Source organism: Mus caroli, unplaced genomic scaffold (genome assembly GCF_978045245.1).
Source record: "Mus caroli unplaced genomic scaffold, Mus_caroli_1 scaffold_15, whole genome shotgun sequence".
NCBI lineage: Eukaryota > Metazoa > Chordata > Mammalia > Rodentia > Muridae > Mus > Mus caroli.
Window position 1 is genome coordinate 108,805,653 of NW_028227270.1, and position 27,311 is coordinate 108,832,963.

General features: G+C 39.6%; 1 protein-coding gene across 6 annotated transcripts in view; it reads left to right on the top strand.

Moving 5' to 3' along the window:
• Ryr2 (ryanodine receptor 2) overlaps positions 1 to 27,311 on the top strand; it is a 568,461-nt gene that overhangs the window by 465,436 nt on the left and 75,714 nt on the right. For 3 of the 6 annotated variants that reach the window (XM_085831287.1, XM_085831288.1, XM_085831289.1), the window contains exons 74-81: positions 4,642 to 4,776; positions 6,765 to 6,799; positions 7,872 to 7,985; positions 10,566 to 10,662; positions 14,991 to 15,094; positions 16,864 to 16,915; positions 19,780 to 19,833; positions 21,045 to 21,068. In XM_085831287.1, the coding sequence (XP_085687413.1) occupies positions 4,642 to 4,776; positions 6,765 to 6,799; positions 7,872 to 7,985; positions 10,566 to 10,662; positions 14,991 to 15,094; positions 16,864 to 16,915; positions 19,780 to 19,833; positions 21,045 to 21,068 (615 nt within the window). The remainder of the gene's footprint in view (positions 1 to 4,641; positions 4,777 to 6,764; positions 6,800 to 7,871; positions 7,986 to 10,565; positions 10,663 to 14,990; positions 15,095 to 16,863; positions 16,916 to 19,779; positions 19,834 to 21,044; positions 21,069 to 27,311) is intronic. The other 3 variants (XM_029468299.2, XM_085831290.1, XM_029468301.2) reach the window with 3 other exon arrangements.

Below are 27,311 nucleotides of genomic sequence, written 5' to 3' on the forward strand. Positions count from 1 at the left end.
TCCTTGTTCAAGGAGACTAGCCACATAGCTACGCTAACACTCTCCACACTCTCACAAGGCTCATTGCTCTGTCCATTCCTTACTGCAACAAAATCTTCACCCACAGGGGCTCTGAAGATGAGTGCTGTTGCCCCATATAAGGTGAGGACTGCCTGTGTAGGGCCTATCACTCACCTGTCTCTACACTAGTAGCCCCTCTTCTTACAGCCCAGATGGACACCTGGGCCCAACAATGAAGCAGCCACGTTCTAGCCCCATGTTCACATTCTGAGAACACTAGATAGAGGAAGAAGCCTTGTGGAGTCATTGTATGAGAGAGAACATAGACATTTTGCTTTATCAAAAATATATGTTTATTGAATTTAGAGACAAAAATGAACTACATAGTCCTTTGATGAAAAGGACATAGAGGAAAGAATTCTATTTTAAGCAAAGGACAAACTGTTTAGAAGTCATCTGTATACAAAGTTCTGTCCCTGAGATATCTCCACTTCAAAGCTAGTTCTGTCATGTGGAGCTATGCCTTTTTAAGAGGTTGGAAGTTTCAGATGATCCCTGTTCATTTCTATTTCATAACATGCAGTTTTTTTTTAAAAAAATGGAAATTCTAAAGAGGAGAAGGAAATGGAATTTGTATTGTCTATTTTTAATGCCATGACTCTTATGTTTTATTTCTTTGAAACGAAGGCTTTTCTCTCACTAAGATGCTTCTATCTGTTCAGATTTATGAATTTTGTAGTCTTTCTTTAAAACATGAGGAAAAAAAATAAAGATTCATTAAAAAAAACAGTTTTGCAGCAGGAGAGCTGGCTCAGCCATTAAGAACACTTATGGTCCTTTTGAGAGAGTTTGGTTCCTACCACCCACACCAGGTAGCTCCAGGGTATCTGATGCCCTCTTTTGGACCACATGGGCACATGCACTCATGTGCACATATCTACACACAGACACACATTCAAAAACAGTGAAAGAATAAAAATTAAATACAAGAGCTTATTTTAAATTTTCATTCTTAAAATATGACAGTATCAAGATTTCTTTTTGGTGCATATAAAATTTATATTCCATATTATTCAATAATCTTCATTCCAGTGAGAATTTGCTGTGTTGTAAACTTACTAAGTTTATAATCAATTGTGGACCTATTTCAATATTTATAAAAATACACAAATGAATCTTTCAACAGTCAGTGTGTGAGCAGGCAAGAAACCAATACAAGGCTGTCTTCTTATCTTATTCCTTCCTGTCTCCACTTCAACCTTAAACCTTATTGTATCTTTTTAGTTTTTTTTGTTTTTAATTAATCTTTTTTATTAGGTATTTTCCTCATTTACATTTCCAATGCTATCCAAAAAGTCCCCAATACACTCCCCCCCCACTCCCCTACCCACCCACTCCCACACCTTGACCCTGGCATTCCCCTGTACTGGGGCATATAAAGTTTGCACATCCTATGGGCCTCTCTTTCCAGTGATGACATACTAGGCCATCTTTTGATACATATGCAGCTAGAGTCAAGAGCTCTGGGGTACTGGTTAGTTCATAACGTTGTTCCACCTATAGGGTTGCAGTTCCCTTTAGCTCCTTGGGTACTTTCTCTAGCTCCTCCATTGGGGGCCCTGTGATCCATTCAATAGCTGACTGTGAGCATCCACTTCTGTGTTTGCTAGGCCCCGGCATTGTCTCGCAAGAGACAGCTATATCTGGGTCCTTTCAGCAAAATCTTGCTAGTGTATGCAATGGTGTCAGCGTTTGGAAGCTGATTATGGGATGGATCCCTGGATATGGCAGTCTTTAGATGGTCCATCCTTTCGTCACAGCTCCAAACTTTATCTCTGTAACTCTTTCCATGGGTGTTTTGTTCCCAATTCTAAGAAGGGGCACAGTGTCCACACTTTGGTCTTCTTTCTTCTTGAGTTTCATGCGTTTAACAACTTGTATCTTATATCTTGGGTATCCTAAGTTTTTGGGCTAATATCCACTTATCAGTGAGTACATATTGTGTGAGTTCCTTTGTGATTGTGTTACCTCACTCAGGATGATGCCCTCCAGGTCCATCCATTTGCCTAGGAATTTCATAAATTCATTCCTTTTAATAGCTGAGTAGTACTCCTTTGTGTAAATGTACCACATTTTCTGTATCCATTCCTCTGTTGAGGGGCATCTGGGTTCTTTCCAGCTTCTGGCTATTATAAATAAGGCTGCTATGAACATAGTGGAGTATGTGTCCTTCTTACTGGTTAGAACATCTTCTGGATATATGCCCAGAAGAGGTATTGCGGGATCCTCTGGTAGTACTATGTCCAATTTTCTGAGGAACCACCAGACTGATTTCCAGAGTGGTTGTACCAGCTTGCAATCCCAACAATGAAGGAGTGTTCCTCTTTCTCCACATCCTCTCCAGCATCTGCTCTCTCCTCCTCTTCCTCCTCTTCCTCCTCCTCCTCTTCCTCCTCCTCCTCCTCTTCCTCCTCCTCCTCTTCCTCCTCCTCCTCTTCCTCCTCCTCCTCTTCCCCTTCCTCTTCCTCCTCCCCCTCCTCTTCCTCTTCCTCTTCTTCTTCTTCTTACGTTCTTCTTCTTCTTTCTCCCTCTCTCCCTCTCCCTCTCCCTCTCCCTCTCCCTCTCCCTCTCCCTCTCCCTCTCCCTCTCCCTCTCCCTCTCCCTCTCCCTCTCCCTCTCCCTCTCCCTCTCCCTCTCCCTCTCCCTCTCCCTCTCCCTCTCCCTCTCCCTCTCCCTCTCCCTCTCCCTCTCCCTCTCCCTCTCCCTCTCTCCACCTATGGTGATTAAAAGTTTAGCTGGGTATCATAGTCTGGACTGGCATCTGTGGTATTTTAGAGTCAGCAACACATCTGTCCAGGCCATTTGGCATTTAGAGTCTCCATTAAGAATTCAGGTATAATTCTAGTAGATCTACTGTTTTATGTTACTTTGTCTTTTTCCCTTGTAGTTTTTGATATTCTTTTGTTATTGTTGTTATTCTCTATGTTTAGTTTTTTGATTATTTTGAGGTGAGGGAACTTTCTTTTTTGGTTCAATCTATTTGGTGTTCTGTAAGCTTCTTGTATCATTAGAGGCATCTCCTTCTTTAGGTTAGGATAATTTTTTTTTCTGTGATTTTGTTGAAAAAAATTTTCTGGGCCTTTGAGCTGGGATTCTTCTCCTTCTTCTATTCCTATTATTCTTAGGTTTATTCTTTTCATAGTGCCCCAGATTTCCTGCAGGAATTTTTTAGATTAAATATTTTCTTTGACTGATGTATTCATTTCTTCTATCATATTGTCAAGGCCTGAGATTCTCCTTTACATCTCTTATATTCTGTTAGTGAAGCTTTCCCCTCTAGTTCCTATTCGATTTCCTAAATTTTTCATTTCCAGGATTCCCTCCATTTTTGTTTTCTTTATTGCTTTATTTCCATTTTTTGGGTTCTTAACAGTTTTATTCATTTCCTTCAACTGTTTGGTTTTTTTTCTTGCTTTCTTTAAAGAATTTATACATTTCTTCCAATTGTTTGTATTTTTTCTGTCTTTCATAAGGGATTTATTCATTTCCTCTTTAAGGATCTCTATCATTTTTATATAGTTGGTTTTAAGGCCATTTTCTTATGCTTCAGCTATGTGGAATATTCTGGGCCTGCTGGGGTAGGAGATCTGTACTTGAGTGGAGACATCATTACTAATTATATTCTTAAGCTGTTGCCTAACATCTGGTTTGTGGCAGTTATAGGTCTAGAGGCTGATTTCTGGGTTTGCCCTTGTTGGGTGAGTGTTTTGTTCCTTGGTTTCTGTTTCCTCTCTGGATTTTCAGAGAGCATGGTGTCTGTTTGTCACATGTTGTATTGTCCTCCTGGCTGGTATGTTCATAGGGAATGTCTGTTGGTGTTGAAGGCCGAGATGCTGTGACTAGCAGGGAAGGAAAGTTAGGAAGGGATGGTTTGGAGGATCCACATGAGACATGGAAATGGGGGAAGAAAGACTGTAGCTGGTGTTGTGCTGGAGTGCTAAGGATGAGCCTGGGGGATTGGGTCTGCTGGGGAACAGAAAGAACAAAGAATGTCTGCAGGCAGTCTACCTGGTCTTCTAGCCAAATCTTGAAATTTTAACTCTGTCCTTTGCTTCAGTATTTGAGCTCATTCATCTAAGAAGATTTTTGGGTGCACAGACAAGTGTCCTTTATGATTCTTCTGGGGACAGTCTTTATGATTCTTTACTGGACACAGTCATTCTCACTGTTTCACTTCTGAATGTGAATATGGTTTTATTTTTCTGACCTCTGCATAGCATTTGCTTGCTTTTTTCAGTGATAAATTTAATATGTGCATCATAAAATGTAGATATACAGAGACAGTGAAATGATTATAACAGTCAGGCAAAAGAGACCTTTCCATTTGCGCACATAGTTGCCCATTTGTGTATTTGTATATAGGTTTGAACTCTACTCAGCAAGTTTTTGTAATGTAGTACCATCTTATTAACTGAGTTATCACACAGTCCAGTGGCTCCCTAGACTTCCCCTCCTTAGGTAGAGTTCTGTAGATGTTTTAGTACTGTCCTGGGCTTGCTTAGTTACCCAGGTATACCCAGTCATTGGCCATGTGGGATTCTCTCACTCTTCAGTTGCCACCTTGTGTTTGCTTTCCCACAGCTGGAAGACCCTGCAATCAGGTGGCAGATGGCTCTCTACAAAGACTTGCCAAACAGGACAGAAGGCACCTCAGACCCAGAGAGGACAGTGGAGCGTGTCCTGGATATAGCAAATGTGCTTTTTCACCTTGAGCAGGTTAGATTTTTGTGTTAATTCAATCATAATCGCTTTAGACACATAAATTATTTTAAATGTGCATTAATTTTTAACTGTGGGTCCCCTAAACCCCATATATGTGTTCACTGGAATGAGCATGTAATTTGTTGTTTCCAAGATTATATTTTTCAGAAACGTTCATAGATACTATGCTTCAAGAGATCAAGGCCTTCATTTTATCATATTTTTCAAGCTTTTCTAAAATCCTATAGATTGTTAGTAGTAGACTTTATTCTAAACATTTCTCACAAACTATCTCAGAGTTGAACAAGATTGTTTTATACCATTTCTAAGGCTTCACATAGAATATGTCTGAGATATTTTGTCTTTCACTGGTTTAATATCTGAAGTATTTTCTCTTTTACCTGCTTAACATTTGGTTTTATGAGAGATTTTTTCCAGCAATTTTTCTCTGAGCTAAAGAGCAAATTACATTTATAGAAGAGCAATACACTAACAATAAAACCCTAAATGAGGAAGATGTTTTTATGTCATTTTCCAGTCATCTCCTGTCTTCACTACCAAGTTCTGGTGTGTTTTATTCTCTATTTTGTCCCCTCAGTTCAAGAATTTGCAAAGCATTAATTCTTGAGACACTTTGTTAGAAAGTTATATTGTGTATTTATATTATATTAAAAGCAATTCTTTATAAAACTACATATATCCAGGCAATTGTCTGGTTTGCATACATGTATCTGAAGTTGCTTGTATAAGGTTTAAGTAGATTAAATGAAACTATTTTAAATATACAGAAACATGTTCCTTTTTAACATGACATCTAGTCAACAGGCAGTGTTAGAGGGATGGAGAGAGGGATCAGTAAGTAAAGTGTTCACTGTGCAAGCGGGAGGACCTGAGTTCAAATCCCCAGCACTCTGGTAAAGGCTGAATATGGCGGCACATATCTGTAACTTCAACACTGGGGCCCTGAGGACTTGCTGGGTAGGCAGCCTACTGAGGTTCATTGAGCCACAAGTCCAGTGAGAGATCTTGCCCTGGGCCTCCAATGCTGAGATGCAGAGGGTTCACAACACTCTACCCTGCCTTCTGCCCTCTGCTCACAATCACACTGACATGAGCATCCACCCCAACACATGTGAAATCAAAATATTTAAAAAACAAAACAAAACAAGATTATATCAGCATGAGAGGCAAGAGTCGTCTGCCAGTAGGTGTTTGACAATACCTGTGTAATATGCTTTATTAATACTGAATCTAAAATAATAAAATCCCCTGTGCCATTCCAGGAACCTTTCTGCCTGTGTTATAAGAAATACGTTTTGTTTTTCTAGCCCCTTTATCTACATCTGCATATATAACGATAACATTAATAAACATGTTGCTTTGATTTAAACTAGATATTGTTTGGACATATAATCCTGCTGTGACTGGTAAAATAACACACATAGATGGTTTAAAGTAGCTTCTTTGAGTACCTGAATTTTTCCTTATATAATTCTTTGCCAAATGTTGAAGTTAGATGGCAGTTATATCCTTTTCTGTTCATTCCACAAATGTATCTCAGAAGCTAAAAGCTTTGTCTATATCTATGGGTTGTCAGCATATTCAGCACAATGCCCTGTACTCATCAAAATTGCTTGCCTTTGAAGTCTCAGACCACAAAGTGGAATTTTATATTGGGATACATTGGATCTCACTGGCCAACTTGGCTCTTCATCCTGTTTTAATCTACACTATCTTCAATAAGAGTTTATTCCACCTAATATACCCATCAAGATACCAACTGAGGTGGACACTTGCTAGTTATACTGATCTTATGGAGAACTGAGGGTCAGAGAAGTGAGTGCTTGTCAATTAGATAGATTGCCCTGTTCACATGGCTGCCGTGGCTAGTCAGGCTTAACATTTTCCTCAAGAATTATTGTCTTCATATTCTGAGCATTTACTGCAAGGCATAATATATCTGGCTTTACTTTGGGCTAACATAACATTTTCATTTTTTCCAGAAATCTAAGTATACTGGCCGGGGATATTTCAGCCTGGGAAGTACAGTGCTCCATTACCTAGAGAATACTAATTGATTGACCAAATCATACTGTAAATTTATCTTCTTTCTAATACTTACTATTAATCTCCTTTTTTTCTCTTAGAATTTCAAGCACCATTATTCAAATAAATAGCCTGTTTGCATCATTTCTTGTAACTTTCAAGTTCTCATTTATCTTACCTAACAAAAATAGCTATATACTTTAATACTTTTATAAAATTAAATCCTTCTATTTACTCCTAGTACTCAGTTCACAGAGCCTTGTTATCTTCTTTTATTAAAGAGCAGTAGGCTTTTCATTAATGCTATTTGTATTTATAGTTATCATACTTAGCACAAGAGTAGTTTCTATGGATATGTGAGCGCATATCTGTATAGGAAAACAAAACCAGACAAAACAAATCAAACCAAGGAAAATCAAACCAAAACCAAGTCCCCTCAGAAAAGGGACTGAGAAAGGAAACAGTATCCGAGTTTAATCACTAGAACCTAGGTTTCAAAAGTTGGGCCTAATATGTATGTGCTTCTAAGTCCAGCACTGGGAGACAGAAACAGCTGGGGCTCTGCGACACACTGGCTAGTCAACCTGTTCTAACTGCTGAATACCAGGCCAATAAGAAATGTCTCAAAAAATAAACAAACAAACAAACAAACAAACAAACAAGAAACAAACCCCAAAACAAGGAGGATGTCAATTGAGGAGTGACACCCAACGCTGTTCTCTAGCTTCCATGTGTCTGCTAACATGTGTGCACATGTACCTATGCACACATAAAAAAAAATTTAAAGTACTTAACATTTTGAGAATGGTGCAAAAGGATTTACATAGAATGCTTTTTTTTCTGTCTCTTTGATTTTGAAAGATAACAAGGCTTAGGAAAATAGGTAAATTTTGCTAAGTACCATTTGAAAGCATCTCAGATTTAGCTTTGGATAATGTTGAGGATATAGTCTCACCAAACTAATTGTTACGTAGTTTGAAATACATGTAAAGGATGCGGCTGATTGATACTTTACCACTGATGGTAGATCGGGGTTGTAAATGGATGTTTATCATTCTTCCTCAGGTGGAACATCCTCAGAGATCAAAGAAAGCTGTGTGGCACAAACTACTCTCTAAGCAGAGAAAAAGAGCTGTTGTGGCCTGCTTCCGGATGGCGCCCTTGTACAATCTGCCAAGGTCAGAATTTTTTCAATGTTTAAAAGAAATTAATTATCTTCTTGAGGTAACGAGGGGCAATGTCAATCTCTCCAAGAGAAGAATAGGAGAAACGTATTGGTTCCTGAAACTCATCTGTTTGCTTTCCTCTGTTGAATGTCTTTGTTTATTTATTTAGGGAACGATGGTTTGTCCTTTCATTTTAAAATGGTTTATGTTGGAGAATATCTGTTTGTATAGGGAAGGACAGTTAGTGTGATTGGAAACATTCTTTGAAGTCTAATTGTTTAGATTTCAACTTCCATTTCTGTGTTACATGGCACTGGTCAAGTTGATTACCTCACTTCACTTTGGTTTCCCCCTCTGGACTGTGGTAGGACTAACTCCATAGAGTACCAAGACAGATTGGTGAACAAATAAATACATTCAGAGTGCTTGTCAGTATGCTGATCACAGTAGATGCTACCCATGGATGTTATTTGTATAATTATCCTCATATAGAGAAAAGAAAAAAAAAAACATTCTCCTGACTCACAGCAATGACAGAAACAAACCCAACAGACTCATCACTGTTCTCTTAGTAGTACATCAATATACTTGTCATTAGAGATGTAACTTGGTGTGTTCAGGTCTGGCTTGATGACCTACTATGGCTTCCTGGGTATTCTGCCATGACACTGGGCTCTTGGCTACTCTTAACTTTCTGCAAGCAACCATAGACCTACTGTGTTGGTTACTTTTCTATTATTGTGATAAAACACCAGGACCTTGTAACTTATAGACAAAAGAGTTTGTGGGCTTAAGGCTTCAGACCTATAAAAGTCATCATGAAGGGGAAGTGATAGACAAAACAGATGAAGTAACAAGCTAAGAGCTCACATCCTGAACTGCAAGCACAGGCAGAGAGAAAATTAGAAATGGTGTGAGTCTTTAAACTCTTAAAGCCCAACTCCAATCATACAATTCCTCTGGCAAGCCTACCCGTGCCACCCCCCCCCCCCCAACAGTTCTACCAACTGGGGACCACTAATCAAATGCCTGAGACTCTGGGGGACATTTTTCATTCAAACCATCACAATATGTCTTGTAAACAGGGCTCAGTTCAACTGTATCTCCTTTTGGAACATCTGTGATCTCCTTGTAAGGCAGCTCCTTCCTTCTGTATGTCTTTACAGCAAGATTACAATTTGTGGTTGTTACATTGTGTCCAGTATTCAGGTTGCTTGCCTCTCTGATTTCCATCCAACATAATTTTAAGTTTCTGTTTTCCTAACCATGGACAGGAAGCAGTTTCTTGGACTTCAGTACCTTTCTAACTGGAGAAAGGGTTTGCTTTACGAAGACATCATTTAAACCATTTCAGGAACATCTGAGCTGAGTTCCACAAATCTGAATTTCCCTAAGGGTTGAATATGCCGTCTGCTTAGACGTCTAAATGCTGTGTCCATGATTCTGAGGTTCTAAAAGCAGCTGAGCACATCTTTTGGCCTGCTTTCTTGTGTGCTGAAATTTACAGTGATTTCTAGTGTTTCCAAGTGTGTTGCTAGTTCCTCTCCTATTTATAAGGTTCTCCTTAAACCTATCTAGCCATTATACCTCATGCCTTCTTAACACACTTCTCTTACTGTTAAGTGCAGGCTTCCTTCTTACAATACTATTGTACTACTACGTCTAATAATCCACGTACTAGTCTCTTGGCCTTTCTCACTTAAATCTTACTAATTTCTCTCAGCATCATGATGAGTTTCATTGACTCTTCTAGTCTTCATTGTTTTGTTTTTTGATTTTTTTTTTTACTTCATAGGCAAACATCATTTTCAGATGCATTTTATTTTTAATTGTGTGTGTGTGTGGGGGGGGCTGTACAGGGATAGGGGTGGGGTTGCACATGTATGCAGTAACCAGAGAGGCCAGAGAATGTATTAGACTTCCTGGAGCTGGAGCTGCAGATGGTCATGAGCCAACTGCCATGGTTGCTGGGGTCTGAGCTTCGGTCCTTTTGAAGAGCAGTTCATGCTCTCAACCACAGAGCTACCTCTTGAATCTCAGATAGAAAAAAATTTAAAGTCAGTGTTCCAAGACTTTATCTTCATTGATGCAATTGTAAAAAGTCCACTTAATATATTCTACTCTAGAATAGCCAGAGCCTGCATTTGAGGTTAACTTGAATATAGGCTAAGTCTTCTGTTGGCATTTATGTTATTTAGCAATAATCACACCAGGAAACAATAACCACTATTTAACTAATGTCTATCTAATACATTTTCCACCATTTATCTCACTTTAATTCTTGGAAGATTGAGATATCTTGTAATGCAACGATTATTTTTGTTGCAAGTATGAGAATTGTGAAAATTGAGATCTTAACTGATGTTGCGGAGCTTAGAAAAGTCTGAGCTGGGACTAAACCCAAAGTCAGTATGTGATGTGAGAAAACTGCTTTCATTGGATGCAAGGAGTTGTCTGTGAAGAGAGGAATCAATAATAGGAAGTTTATTTTTATTTTTTACTTTAGTACACAGATCATCTGGTAATAAGCACTATTGAATTCTTGTTCATATATTTAAAATCCCTTTGTTTGACATTGTGTTTATCTTTTAGGCATCGGGCAGTCAATCTTTTTCTTCAGGGATATGAAAAGTCTTGGATTGAAACAGAAGAACATTACTTTGAGGATAAATTGATTGAAGATTTAGCGGTAAGCTTTTCAATGAGATTATAAAATGAAAGAAAATCATTACACTGCATGTTGGTTTTAGAAAACTTTAATTCTCACTGTTGCCACATTTACTGGTTATGACAAAAATACCTGTTTTATTTTTGAAAATATATAGCTATCAATATCAAATGACTCAGAATAGAAAATTAAAACTATTCCTTCTTCTTAAGTTTCATGTGTTTTGCAAATTGTATCTTGGGTATTCCAAGTTTCTGGGCTAATATCCACTTATCAGTGAGTGCATATCTAGTGACTTCTTTTGTGATTGGGTTACCTCACTCAGGATGATATCGTCCAGATGCATACATTTGCCCAAGAATTTCATAAATTCATTCTTTTTAATAGCTGAGTAGTACTCCATTGTGTAAATGTACCACATTTTCTGTATCCATTCCTCTGTTGAGGGGCATCTGGGTTCTTTCCAGCTTCTGGCTATTATAAATAAGGCTGCTATGAACATAGTGGAGCATGTGTCCTTATTACCAGTTGGAACATCTTCTGGATATATGCCCAGGAGAGGTATTACTGGATCTTCTGGTAGTACTATGTCCAATTTTCTGAGGAACAGCCAGACTGATTTCCAGAGTGGTTGTACAAGCTTGCAATCCCACCACAATGGAGGAGTGTTCCTCTTTCTCCACATCCTCGCCAGCATCTGCTGTCACCTGAATTTTTGATCTTAGCCATTCTGACTGGTGTGAGGTGGAATCTCAGGGTTGTTTTGATTTGCATTTCCCTGCTGATTAACTTCATTCCTCCTTAGAATAGGGAACAAAACACCCATCAAAGGAGTTACAGAGACAAAGTTTGGAGCTAAGACAAAAGGATGAACTATTCAGAGACTACCTCACCCGGGGATCCATCCCATAATCAGCCACCAAAGGCAGACACTATTGCATTTGCCAGCAAGATTTTGCTGAAGGGACCCTGATATAGCTGTCATGTATGAGTCTATGCCAGTGCCTGGCAAACACAGAAGTGGATGCTCACAATCATCTAGGATGGAACACAGGGCCTCCAATGGAGGAGCTAGAGAAAACACCCAAGGAGCTGAAGGGGTCTGCAACTCTATAGGTGGAACAACAATATGAACTAACCAGTACCCCCAGATCTCGTGTCTCTAGCTGCATATGTAGCAGAAGATGGCCTAGTCGGCCATTGTTGGGAAGAGAGGCCCCTAGGTCTTGCAAACTTTGTGTGCCCCAGTACAGGGGAATGCCAGGGCCAAGAAGTGGGAGTGGGTGGGTAAGGGAGCAGGGTAGGGGGAGGGTATAGGGAACTTTTGGGATAGCATTTGAAATGTAAATGAAGAAAATATCCAAGAAAAGAAAAGAAAATGAAACGTATAAGTTGCCTGATTAACTAAATAAGTTAGTCTCTTAAAGTCTCTCTCTAAGCCCTTTCCAAGTTCAAGTCAAGATTAAATCTCAAAGAAACCATTCACACCAAGTAATTTGAAGACTAACGAATGATAGCTGGTCTTCTAAAGTAGATAGTCAGAAGATGCACATGCATAGTGTCTTCTCACAGATCTTACCCACCTTGTGGTCTCTGCATGCCACAGTATTCTTGATTTCTCTGACATTGAATGTGGTCTATCTTCCACTCATATTTCTTTCCCTTATTATTCTGTCTAACAAAACTATCTCGTTCCATAAGCATAGTACAACTGTCTCTCTGGCCTGGTCAGGTTATAAGGTGTTATTTATTTATTTATTTATTTGTTTGTTTGTTTGTTTTGTGTTTTGTTTGTTTGGTGTTGGTTCTTTGTTTTCTTTTGTTTCTTATGAGTGGAGTGGGCACAGAGGAGCAGGAAGATGGTGCTCAGCAGGCAGAGCTTTCACCTCACCTGACAGGGTAGGAAGGGAGGCTGTGTACAGGTGTGGGCTACACCCTGAAGGACAGGGCAACATCACTGTCTTTTATCAGCTAAGCTACTGTTTTAAACTACCTTTCCAAATGAATTTATGAGCTCAAGTCCCACAGAAGTCTGTGGCATTGCCAGAGACATGATTTCCAAGTTAAAGCTCTCCTACCTGGTAGACACTTTTTAATTTACAAATTGTCAGGAACTATAATAAACAAATAGAATGCAGTGTCTGAAGCCTGACCCTGATTGCCCTTCTCCCCTCTCTCAAACAGGCTTTTATGTTACTCAAATTGGCTTCCAGCTCACAATGTAGACGAGGAGAGCCTTGATCTCCTGATTCTTGTCTCTCCACTCCCATGGGCTACCAGATCCCTTGTATGCTGTGCTGGTGATCTGGCCCGGGCCTCGTGTGTGCCAGTCAAATACTCTATCAATTGAGCCCCAACCCCAGCCCCATTACACTATCAAACAGCCACAGACTATTTAGATATTTTGTACAATTTTAACTACTAATGACATCAAGATTCTCAACTGTGTTGTGCTAAGAATCTCCTTTCATGTAGAAAGAAAATCAGCCAAATGGAAAAAAATTCTCTGGAGACATAAAAAATTCATTAAATCATTCAGTAATATCAGGATCAGACAATTCTGTAGGCAAAAAAAAATGCTTAATAATTTTACTCAATGATGAAATTTTATCCGTTACTTTTTTTTGTTTTAAAAGTAACTAAAAATGAAAAGAAGTGCACATACTTCAGTCAGTAATTCATTCTGTGTTCTTTATAATTTTTTATTTAAGCCAAGAAAATATTTTATGTGATAAATATTGCTGTGTGGACTTGTCACATATCATGTGACAATTCATTCTTAAATACTATGTTTTGTCCTTCCTAAAGCTGAACTTTCCTCTGTCTTGAATACTCTTTTTGTTAGTTTTAAACCCTCCTTATAAGAATAGTATTTTCGCCAGGCATGGTGGCGCACGCCTTTGATCCCAGCACTAGGGAGGCAGAGGCAGGCAGATTTCTGAGTTCGAGGCCAGCCTGGTCTACAAAGTGAGTTCCAGGACAGCCAGGGCTACACAGAGAAACCCTGTCTCAAAAATTTTTTTCTTCTTTTAAAATTATGTGGGTTTTCTTTGTTCAACCTTTTTTTTTTTTGATAGAGCCATCCCTCCAACTTTATTTAAAGAGTATATTTACACCCATTTTTGTTTTTCCCATATAAAATGACATGGGATAATCAGAACACTCACAATAAGTCCCTCTTACAATAAGATGGGTACCTTTACTGTCTAGCAAGAAAACCCTCCTCCTTACCCCACAAAAATGAGTTTGTCTATACACTTCAACAAGATCCTTATCTTGTGGTTTAATTGTTTAGATCTGGGAAAGAAGCATATTTTTAAAAATATTTTTTATTAGGTATTTTCCGCATTTACATTTCCAATGCTATCCCCAAGGTCCCCCATAACCCCCCCTCCCCTACCCACCCACTCCCACTTTTTGGCTCTGGCGTTCCCCTGTACTGGGGCATATAAAGTTTGCAAGTCCAATGGGCCTCTCTTTCCACTGATGGCCGACTAGGCCATCTTCTGATACGTATGCAGCTAGAGACATGAGCTCCGGGGTTCTGGTTAGTTCATAATGTTGTTCCACCTATAGGGTTGCAGATCCCTTTAGCTCCTTGGGTGCTTCCTCTAGCTCCTCCATTGGGGGCCCTGTGATCCATCAACCTTTTTTAAAAATCAAACTATTAAATGCTTCTTCTGTTTTACACCAGTGGTATAATCAGCACATATGTTAGATTTATATATGTATTGTATTGCAAATTATATAGACACAAAGCACATACATATATATGCATATATATACATATACATATCATATGCTGATTTCTTGGGTTTGCTGATCAGCAAACCTAATCTAATCAGTGAATTGCAGGTTCAATGTAAGATGCTGTCTCCAAAACCAAAGTGGATGACTTCTAAGAAATGATGACACCTGAGGTTGACCTCTGCACACACCCATATGTGCATATGTGTTCTCACATCAATCATTGTCGCCCCCGCCCCAGCCCCTTCCCCCAAATCAATCAAGAAATTCTGGTTTTTCTTAACTCTGCCTCCCTAAGTCACATATTATGCAAAGCACACATATGCACGCATACAGCTCAGCAAGCAAACAAAGATGTTTATTTTGTTCTCTCTGCCATTCATTGTATGGTTCCTGGTTTGGGTTTTCAGTTATTGAGACATAATCTTTCTATGTAGCACATTCAGGCTTTCAATTTGCAATTGCTCTGATCCTCCTGCCTCCACCTCTTACGAACTGGAATTGCAGATATAAGCCACAGCGCTGATCTTAAGCATTTGTTTTAAATGAGAAATGTTATGTAGTTGTCTGCTTTTTCTTTTTCTTTTCTTTTTTTTTTTCAGAAACCAGGGGCTGAGCTCCCAGAAGAAGATGAAGCCATGAAAAGAGTTGATCCCCTCCATCAACTTATTCTTCTGTTCAGTCGCACAGCCCTAACGGAGAAATGGTATGGTGGAGCAGGTTAATCCAGACCTAGGGACACTGATAAAGAAACCCACATCTAATTCTCATCTGCGGTTTACTGATGTCTCAGTTACATCGTGCTCTTGTCAAGAGAAGGAGTAATTCACCCATCATGTGATCTGTCTGACATAAACCCACAGAGTAGCATCAATTCTTTTGTTGTTGTTATTGTTGTTGTTCTTTAAACCCTAGCATGAGGAGCTGGGAAGATGACTCAGTCAATAAAGTACTTGCCTCTCAAACAAGAGGACCTGAGCTCTGTCCCATAACTCACATAAAAAGCCAGATGCAATAGATAATTGGTGCCTGTAATCCCAGCAGTAGGGGAGGAGAAACAGGCTGATTCCTGTGATTCGTTGGCCAGAAAACCTGGGTTAATTAGTGAGCTCCAGAGAGAGAGAGAGAGAGAGACCCTGTCTCAAAAGTCAAAGTGGGTGGCCTCTAAGAAATGAAGGCACTGGAGGTTGACTTCTGACCTCTGCACACACCCATACATGCATACGTGCTCTCACATCAATCATTGCCCCCCCCCCCAATCCCCTTCTCCCAAATCAATCACGAAATTCTGGTTCTTCTTAACTCTGTATTAGGCTGATTTTGTTGATCTCTATAAAAGGTTTATCACAAGCTATCATTACAAACAAAACAAAAATGACTTAAAAGAATCAAAATCCATTGCAGAGAATTTGTGGAAACGAGTGACTCTTGTCATCCCTTTAGAGGGTACCTCCCATTCAAATGACCTTTAAGAAGCCCTTAGGTGCTGGGTGTGGCTTTTGGTAGCATCTCTCAGATCTATTTCTAGGATATTGCCCACTTCTCTTGCTTTCACTTCTGGTCCTACAACTGCACCAAAGCTTTAGGGAGCAAACTCCTGTGGAGTTACATGACAAATTCAACCTCGGAAGATGCAATGAAGATGTCTTGGCTTCTTCTCCCTATTGGGGTTCTAAAAGGTGTTGGCTCTATAGGTGGGGACATGGTAGGGTCTACAGAACCTTTATCAGATCCTGCCCTTAGTGTTCAGGTCTTATCCTTTCCCTTCATCCCCCGGAATTCACTTAATTATCAATATGAATCTACATAGGTCTGAAGCACCATGTGATCTCTGGGCACCACAGCAATCTGGGTCTCTCCCTCCTAACAATGAACATTGTCCATCCTTTCACTCACGTTTTCTCTTTTGTATTATTCCCCACTAACAAAACCATCTCATCTGATAAGCATAGAACAACTGTCTGTCTGTCCTGGTGAGGTAATGAGGTATTTCTCATAAGTGAAGTTGGGACCTGCTATAATATTTTAGCAAATGTTAGACATTCCTCACAGAAATTTAATTATACTGACCACCTTACTATCTTTAACTGTGACATTACACCTTGCTGAGCCCTCTAGTAGATGTCCAGTACTTCTCTGCTGTCAAAAGTTCTGTGACACTTAAGTTTGCTTTTGCTTACTTTAAATTTTGTGGTTTGAAGAGAATTAGTTGTTCCATTTATTTGCATGTACATGATGTATCTTTATTCTCACACTTGAAGAACTCTGATATAAAGTCAGGAGAGGCATTTGCTGAAGACCTCTAAGGTCTTTGCTTTCTGATTATAAAATAGTTTGTTTTCAAACATTTACTGTTGTCTAAGTTATATGCCATTTAATTATAAAGAAGGACATGTTTTTTAAAATGGCAGTTACTTTACATACAACAACCTGCCTTCTACTTAAGAACTGATCTTTCCCCACTTACTTTCATAGCAAACTGGAGGAAGATTTTCTATACATGGCGTATGCAGACATTATGGCAAAGGTAAGTATACCTCATTCTTGGTTTTAATATTTAATGAAGTAAGCTATTTTTATTTGCCAGAGGGTAAGGATCTACAAAAAAGATGCTGCTAATCTTGCAAACATGAAGTACATTTGTCTCAGCATTGCATGGATTTCAGAAACCTCGTGCTTAGCACTTTATGAATGGGGAATCGCCAGTTCCCCAACATTCTTTTCTATGATCCTCATTCGTCAGCCATCGGGGGCTTGCAGATGGGATGATAGGAAAGAAAAAATACCGTTGCATTATTTACTTGTAGATTTACTGGATTTTCTGGAAATAATAGCAAATAACTGGAAATAAGAAATAATATAAGGGGCTGGAGAGACGGCTTGGTGGTTGAGCTTACTTGTTCTTCCAGGGGTGCTGAGTTCAGTCCCCAGTAGAGGATCCAGTGTCCACTTCTGCCCTCTATGGGCACCTGTGCGCACATATGCATATATATTTACACACACACACACACACACGCTTAAAAAGTGAATCTTTGAAAAATTAAAACAGTTGTATTAAAGCTGCTAATTAGAGGCTAAAGAGATGGCTCTGTGATTAAGAACACTTACTGCTCTTGCTGAAGTCTGCAGCTCCAGTTCTTAGCACCCACTGCAGGTGGTCACAACTGCCTGTAACTCCAGGTCCAGGTTAAAGATGTCTGTGAGACTGTTGTGTGGTGTTGTCAGAATTTTAACATGGAAGGTAATCCAGAGACAGAGGTGGTTTAACACCTCAGAGGATGTTGCGTTTCGATGAAGCTGTGGAATTTTGTGGGTAGACGGCGTAGATGGTAGATGTGGATCACTGAGTGATTTTCTCGGAGGATTATCAGCTGGCCCATTTCCTGCCCGAGTTTTCTTGCTTTCTATCTTTGCCATGTTATATCCAGCAGCTTCATAGCAATGGACAGGATCAGCCCCATCACCATGCTCTCCATGCCCTTGACAGCCTCTCTTTCTTAAGCTGCTTCTCTCATATAATCAGTCACAGCAGCAATAATAGCATGCAATGGTAAAGGGATGACTGTGCATGTGGGTCTGGTATCTCAGTGCCTTCTACGTACACTCTCCCAAACCATCAGAATCTAATTGCTGCTGAAGTTGTAGGCTTCATTGATCTCACTTCAGAAAGGAAGGCAGCAGATACAAACTCATGATCAAATCTGAAAGAACAGAGGCACTAAGAGATGGTTAGGGGAAAGGGAGTGAGCCTTACCATGAGCTTATAGAGAAGTAAATCTATGGTCAGCAAATCCCTATTGGTCTGGGAGTCTGGACCAGGGGAGCACTGAAAACATCTGTAGGCATGATGAAAACTTGGAGCACTCAGGAGCACAAAGAAGCAGGGGAGTAATAAGTGTCAGAGTACGGGAAATGAGTGCAGTCTCAAAAGCGAGAGGGAGTGAGGCATTTCTTTTCTCTTTTCTTTTTAAAATTTATTCCTTTCTCATGACTGTGAGTTGACTTCACAGCCTCCTATCTACAAGCAAAGTGCTTGGGCCTCTGAGCTAGATCCCAACTGTGAGACTGTCTCAACAGTGCCATGCCTGTACACAGACCCACATTTCCCTCCCAAACCTTATTGACATGTTTGCTGTTCCAAACAGAAAAAGTAAAGTCGCATTCATGTTTACTGGAGTTTTAAGAGACTGTAACAAGCCTTTTAGGATTTAATTTGGAGTCAGAGATGGGATCTCATTTGGTGTCCTCCCATCCATTTCTGTCTCTGTGCCCAAAGCCCTGTCTCTCCTTGAATTGTAATGCTTTTCTGATTGTGATTCATGTCTCTTTATTTGCCTCCATGCACCACACAAGTTACTGAACACTGGCCAAATGTAAGAAATTGTGTAGAACAGTTGGCACGGTAGTCAGTGGGCGGTGAGTTTCTACCCACCATACACAGTAGTTAATGACCAGCTTCTTTTGATCACCACTGTATTCCAAAATCCTAACTGTGATTTATTAAATGAAGATCATTTTCAAATAGTTTTTCCAGGTGCTGAAATATTTTACGAATAGTAAAGCATGCTATTCCCTTAGGAACGCACATTCTTTTTCTCATAGTCAATATAAAAAGGAGACATGGAGAGAAGTCACTTGCCAAGCCAGACTAGCCAATGGCAGGAAGCATCATGAAACCAAGCCTCTGCCTGCTGAGGTCATGCCTCCACCTTCCTTCCTTCCCCTCTCTGAGTTCTGTTCCTGGCCACCATCCCCCTCTGACTCCTCAACCTACAGTAGTCTCAGCCACAGGAATTATGCCTGTGGTTCAGGAGAACAGAATAGTCAAAGTGTCTCTGTTTCATGTGTCAATAATAATTTTGTTAACAAAAATTTACTTCCTTCCTTGGATGATATGTGATAAAAATGGACTTAAAAGGATTTGAAGAATCTTGCTAATGCGATGCATCCATATACTCAATGCATATTCTCTGTGTTAATTTTAAATAACAGCAAGCAGTGTGCATCTGTGTTAGTTAATACATGTAATGGCAGGTTACAAGAGAGGATTGTTTCCTGCGCTTAAGGTTTACACATTGGGTTGAATGAATCAAGTGCACAGGGAGTTATTTTGTTAAGCATGAGAACCTTCATATGAGTCTCTTTGTCACATCTGTTGGGGATGAAATTGGCCATTTTGTCTTTAAGTTTTGCAAAGGCAAACCCTGTAAATAAAGCACAGTTTTATCTTAGCTGGCCAATTCACTGATGGTATTGTGTAAATTTTACATCCACTTGGCTTCAATAACGTTCATGAAACATTAATACAAATCACTTTGAGTTTAGTTTAAACAAACATTTTGCATTTTCTCTCTCATCATATCCTCCTTTCTTGTTATTCTCTCAAATCAGAGTTGTCACGATGAAGAAGATGATGATGGTGAAGAAGAAGTGAAGAGCTTTGAAGTAAGATGGATCTTTCCAGAATGTCACTTGGAGACAGTGTTTCATAGCTTATGATTGACTTTTGTGTTTCTTGCTTCATGGCTTTTTGCAGCTTATTGTGTCCGGGAATTGCATGTCAAAGCTGAATGGACAGACCTGAGTCCTAGCGTTTGCTAAGAGAAAATCAAGGAGTGTAGAGCATCTGAGTAGTACAGTAAAGCCCATATGTCCAGAATGAGTGTACCTGGCAGCCCACAGAGATGACACGACCTCAAATTCCTCACATGGCGGGGGTGCCGTGGTCTGTAATTGCTGATAGACATGAAGAAAATGCCTGTTGAAGAACAGCACAGCATCAAGTTTCTAATGACTCCATTGGTGTTAGGCTCATTTGTTCTTTCCTGGATCAATTGGCCTCTTGACATCTGCCCGATTAGGTCACTCATTCAGTACACATATGTAAGTGGTTGCCATGGTGCAGTTTGCTTGCATGGAGTAGAGGCGCATCTTTTCTAGGGTAGATTTCATTTCATGATTATTTTCTCAAGCATTTTCAGCCTTTAAATACTGCCTATGATTTGAATTACTGCTTAACATTAATCAGCTTTAAAGAAAGTTAAGTTCGTTCCCCACTTTGCTTATAGTGTCCTTGGCTTCTTTAGGAGACGAGCTAGCAGTTGTCAACTATCACTTTCTGGTTTGCTAGCAGTTGTCAACTATCACTTTCTGATTTGCTATACTTTTTTTTAGAAAGAGAAACAAAGTAGAAGGAAGTGGAGAATAGATCCTTATTAGTTCCTATATATGGACTTTGAGCTAGAAGTCTGGAGAAATACGAGAAGCCAGCAATGAGTCCTTAACTTATGGTGGAAACACAGCATGAGAACTAAGAAATGAACTGATGTCACTTCCAGAAATAATCAATGTGACCATCTCTGCACATTAAAGTCAGTGTATTAAAAAAAAACCAAACAAATAAACAAAAGAACAACCTAAATTGAGAATTACCCATGACGATTGCTGGCTGAGCCAAATGCCCTGTTTAATTTCCTATACGATCTTTGCTATTGTGCGTGAGTTCTAGTCTTAAGTCCATCCTCCCCATAAAGAGACAGGTAACCTAGAACAGTCCATGAGCAACAAATGATTACTGTTTTCCTTTGCGGGTTATCCATTGTCTCTGGAGCAGCTGTTTATTGCTATTTTGCTTCTTGTCCTCATCCTTCCTTAAGGTCACAGGATCCCAACGCAGCAAGGTAAAGACATGTGTATGTGTGTATCTGTCTGGGTCTGAGTTTCAGTTTCTTGTGGCATTTACCTGTATTAGACCCAAAGTCTTGGACTCTTTTGTGAGAAAAGGTCTTCAGAATCACTTTGCCAGTGTGTTGTGCATAGCATCCCTTCTTTGATTTATTCTTCTTGCCCATTAAATGACTCATGATTTGAAATTGTGTCCTCTGTGCTAACTCTGAGCTGGATGAGTCCAGTCACTTAGTGAATGAATGTATAACTAGAAACTGTCTTGCATAGAAAGGGCCCCGGCCTCCGCACTTTGAATGTAACTTGTACCAGACTTCTTACTTAAAGCAGACACAGTAAAATGGCCTTTTCTTTTCTTCTCTTTTTTCCTTTTCTTTCTCTCTTTTTTTGTTCTTTAATTAGTTCCTGGGGGTGTATGTATCATAATTTTAACATTGACTTTTGGCAATTCATTAAATGAAAAGGACTCTTGGCATTTTAAATATTTCATCTGGAAATTTTGCAAATAGAAGACATGTTGACCTAGAATTACAAGATGTTTTTCCTTTGTATGGTTTCTATGAAGTTTGAGTTTTATTTTCATGAGGATACTTTGAGCAGGAAAGTTGATCATACATCTTCCTGGGAGGCAATGCTCTCAATGGCTTTATTTTTGGAATGATGGCTATTAAGAATCTATTTAGAAGAAACAAATTGTAATGTTTTTAGCTCACTGGAATATGGTGTTCTTATTACATATCTGGATCATTGTAATCTTAAAAATCCAAGTGAATGACAATGTCAGATTCAGCCCCAATCTGATGGATATCACAGCCCATATAGTGGCATATAATGGACATCACACTGAAAAACAGAGTGAGCTTCTATAATAGATAATGGTGGCTCCAATAATAATACCTTACATTTTGATTTTCACCTTAGCTAGAACTCATATGAATTATTAAGAGCCTTCTAACACTAATCAAACACTTGACTACCTGGTTAGCATGGGTGCTTGTGATCAAGAGTGCCTGGTAGGTGCACCAGGAGGAATGGATAAGATGGAATAGGATGAGGAGTTTCTAGCCAGACAAATTACTGGGAAGGTTGAATGAGCCTCAGGGATCTGAAAGCCAATGGAATTGATTTACAGGCCCAGACGTAGAGAGGCTTTGGAGATGTTTGTAAAGGCTGACAGAACAAAAGTGATGTGAGTCATGCTGGGGAGAAGAGTCAGGCACGGTACAGAGTTGGGGCAGACAGAAAGAAAGGCTGCCTCTGGGTTTAGATCATTGGTCAAGTTCATCTGACAGTGAGACCTGAATGTTAATCCCCAAATAGAAGTTGGCCAGCAAATCGTGGCCAGCCCAACTCAGCCCAAGACAGGATTTTAAAGCTCCTGGAAACTGTCACTCATCCAGAAGTAAAGCAGTCAGCCATGCTACTTACACACCAGCAGTTTTCTGATTTCAGTGTGATTTGGGAGGTTCATGCCCAATTCAAGTAACATGCTACATGGAGAAGTGTCATTACATTCTTAGCTTAAAAACAAGTTGTATGCAATCCATCACCTATGAAAACCATTTACTTTGAGGTTGACCACTTGAGGGTAATAAAAACAGGAAAAAGGTTTAGTCAGACAACTGATCCTTTATTTTCCTTCTCTGCTTAGTGATCTATCAAACCGTTTATACTCCAGTGTCTGGTTGTTTCACATAATTTCTGTGTAATCTAATTGTGGAATTTTCCCCTTACATTATACTGACTAAAATACTATTGGGGAGTTTCAATAACTCATAGAACAAATTATTTTACGTAAGCTTGGAAAGAATCAAAAGTATGTAGGACATGGATTTTATCTCAGCCACTGGTGGGGTTGTTAAGACTGGCCATAGTTTCTACTCAAGTTCTTTATGACATATTTAGCAAAGATGTCAAGGAGAGTACAGAAATAGCTATGTTAAGAAACGTGTTATTATAAGAAAATTTCTCCCAATGGCTAATACAAGAAAATTCAAAAATCACAGAAAATAGCAAATGGGGATCAAAATGCCAACTCCTTTCCATCTCTCTCATCACCTGTGTGTTTTATTGGTGCGATCCTGCTGAAGTTCATCTGGTTTAAATACCAAGGGTAAGAGCGAGTTCCCTGTTTTCTCTACAATATAATACAAAACTGCTCTGCAGCTGCCCATTTAAATCCATAATAGCAAACAGTATTATTTTTAGATCCGTGGTTATTTCAATATTTAAATCATAAGAGGGCAATTAAATCTTAGAAAGAGGCCAGCGTACTTTTCAGATACAGCCAACAAGTCAGCCTCTCTAGCCGAATGCTTTATTTACCTTTCGAGATTTATCAGACTCCATGGACACATTATTCAGATGCTGGCTGCTCGGCTGCTTTCGTCAAGCAATTTGAGGATATGAATTCAAAATAATCTGGGCGTGAGAGCCAGCTCCTTGGTTAAGAAAGCATGCTGCTCCTTGTACTGCAGAGGACCCAAGTTAGGTTCCCAGCATTCACATCGGGCAGTTCATGGCCACCTCTAATTTCAACTCCAGAAGATCGGATGCCCTCTCCTGGCCTTTGTGGGCAGATGTACTCAATGTGCCCATGATTAGAAATATAATATTCATTTGAAAAGATAATTTAGTAAGCACATTTTGAGATTCAAAATACAGTTTTATTTAAGGTTCTAAAATACAGTTTTATAATCCAATGAAAATCTAAGTTAGTGACGGTGACCTGGCAAGGGAAAAGGATAGAAGACAGACATACTTCTCTTCCAGGCTGTCTTTCTCACATGCTAAGTAAGTCAGATCCCTTTGATAGTTCTCAGTTCCAACTCAGATATACATGGTCTCAGGTATCTCTGAGGTCCCATTATTATTGTTATTAGTATTATTATTAGTAGTAGTAGTAGTATTGCTGCTGTTGCTGCTGCTGTTGCTACTACTACTGCTGTAATTTGGATTCAGGACAACTTCTTGAGTCTTAAGTATTAATTTGCCTGTGGCAGAGCTAGCATTCTGGTAAAAAGCATTGCGTGTTCTCTTCTCGTTGTGTCTCAGACATAGCTAATGGTGAATCTTGTGTGCCACAGTACCCATACCAGTACCCTAGCTTATGGCTCAAGATATGACACAAAATATTAAAGAATCTATTTAGAGCCACATGTTTAGTGAGCTGATAAATTATACTTCCCAGTGATGACATAGCATAGGCTGGGCCCCTCTGAAGATTTAATTTTGAAGAATTCAGTTTTTAAGTAGTTTTGAAAAGCTGAATTGGATAAAGATGCTCTGTCCCAGAGAACTATATAATTTCTTTGAGTGGGATTATTTAGCAACAGGTACCTGATATGCCCAAGAGTCAGATATAGAATTATGAATAGAAAGTATTGATCTAGCAATTCCTTTATCAAGAAAATTGCAAATCTTTAACTCTAACCAATGGAAGCTGTATCCATCTAGGATACAGACCAACACATCACAGATGAGTCTCACAGGGCCACGGGCTAAGGAGTTGGGTGGAACGCTGATGCTGTCTGCCAGATTTATTTATATTCATCAACCTGTTGATCTCATACAATGAGCTGCCAGCTCAGGTCTCCTGGTAAACAGAAGCCATAGGCTTGTGTGCTAACATGTCGTTAGGGTTGAGAGTGTCGCAGTTCCACGGAAGTAAGACTTATGGAAGAAGAGACATGGTAGAAGGAAATAAAGAAATATAAGAAGTAACCATAGCTACCGGATGATACCCTTGGCTGCTTAGTGATGGGATACCTCCAAAGAGCCTTGTGCAAATAGCTCAGTGGCTTCTGCAGGATGGGGAAAAGAAAGATGAGTGTCTTCAATGCTGTTTTGGTAACAGAAGTTCATCTCTCCATGCCCCCTGGTAGTCATTGATTTTTCCAACCAACTCCCAGGAAGCCAGAGCCATCTTAGTTCCAGCTTATTCAGAGCCCAACCCTGAAGCCTGCCCTTCTCCATCAGGATGGAGTCTCCTTGGTGGATGGTTGAAGTAGCTGCATTGGGATTTCATAGTCATGGTCCCTTATAGGGCCTTTAGGGCTCAGAATGAAGTCTAAGGTGTTGAGAGAGAGAGTTGTTAGGTAGATGTGGGATGCTAAATCTCATATGTGGAAGCTCCCAGGGAGGACCATCCTTTACACTGCATATGCATGTCATGCATGCATATGAATAATGCCCCTTCCACACTGGGTAGAGGACATGTACTTAACATCACAATGGCCTATTCTTTTTTTACATATACCATAATTGGACTTCCTGTTCAGGCTTTTAAAAAATAATCTCGGATGAAGCTTTTGCTTGACCAAGTTATATATAGAATGAATAAGAAAGAACAGAGTCAATGAGAGTATAGACCCTTGGATGAAATGCCTATGTTTGAATCCCAGCTATACCACCTTCCTGTGTATCCTCAGGTTCCTTGTCTTTAAAAAAATGGGACAAGTTACAGATATTATTGTACACAGGAATTTTAAGTGTTAACTTAGTGAACACTTGTAAAACTCTCAGAACACTGTCTATCATATGGCTAGTTCTCTAAGAGTATGGTATTATCGGAGGTCCACCCCATAATCAGCCACCAAACGCAGACACTATTGCATATGCCAGCAAGATTTTGCTGAAGGGACCCTGATATAGTTGTCTCATGTGAGGCTTTTCCAGTGCCTGGCAAATACAGAAGTGGATGCTCACAGTCATCTATTGGATGGAACACAGGGCCCCCAATATAGGAGCTAGAGAAAGTACCCAAGAGCTGAAGGGGTCTGCAACCCTATAGGTGGAACAACAATATGAACTAACCAGTACACCCCCCCCCCCCCGCCGAGCTTGTGTTTCTAGCTGCATATGTAGCAGAAGATGGCCTAGTCAGCCATCATTGGGAAGAGAGGCCCCTTGGTCTAGCAAACTTTATATGCCCCAGTACAGGGGAACGCCAGGACCAAGAGGTGGGAGTGAGTGGGTAGGAGAGCAGGGTAGGGGGAAGGTATAGGGGACTTTTGGGATAGCATTTGAAATGTAAATGAAGAAAATATCTAATTGAAAAAGTGTGGGAAGAAAAGAAAATCATAGAAGTCCATGGAGAGGGGCTTTCAAAGCAGAGTGAGCCCGCTATGCAGAACTGTCTGTACAGTGCTAGAGACCTGAGTGGTCACCTATGTGCTAGGTGGCCTTCAGCCGGCCACCATAAACAGCTTAAAATGAAGCTATTTGTCCTGGGAATCAGAAGGTCATGCCTATTTTTAATTTTTCTGAGTTTTCTGTTTGTACATACATGTTTCTTCTTCTTTTTTTAATTTCTAAGGACAATTTCACAGTTACACCTAAATATTTGGTCAAGGCATCAAATTTTTATTACTCTTTATCTGAGCACTTGGGAAATGTTGAAGAGGAGATAAGTTTCTGTTGGTTTGAATAAAAATATTTCATAGTAAAATACTATATAGGAAATAACATTTAACTTGAATATATATGTATCATCATCTTTTCTCATTTGATACTTAACATTTAATGTAATTATATATAATGCAGTAAGACAAAGAGATAAAGTATTGCATTCCACAGAGGAAAGAATCTCAACAATTAATTCACAAGCCCATGCCAGATCTTGCCATTATGCCATGACTACCAGCACATTTAATTCCAAGCTTTCTAGGAGCTTGGATTTGCAATAATTGTTAATTAGATCAATAAACAATAAGTCTTTAGAGAGAAACAAAATTTTAAAATTTAATAACACAGTAAAATGTATTCCTTGAGGTCAAATTGTGATGCAATGAATACGTCCTCAACAATTCGATCAAGGTTATTATGGCTGTGTATACCAACTTAGGATGGATACTAAGTACATACAAGAATGGAAGGAACATGTGCACCTCTATGGTACTCTGTAGAAAATTCCTTCTCTAAGCTAAAGGGATACCCACGGTTAGGAATGGGAGCTCCAGTAAGATGCAGCCACCTGTACAGAATTAGTCTAGGTTAGAATTAAGAAGGCCAGATGTGGGGGTGCATGCTTTTAATCCCAGCATTCAGGAGGCAGAGAGGCAGATAGATCTCTGTGAGTTCAAGAGCATCCTGATCTATAGATATAAGAAATAAGAACTGTATTTGAGAACTGAGAACCATGGGCACTGGAGGTGTAGAGTTATGGTCTCTAAAAAAAAATAATAATAATCAAAGGATGAGTTAGAGACATTCAATGCTGAAAGGTATTTTACCTTCCC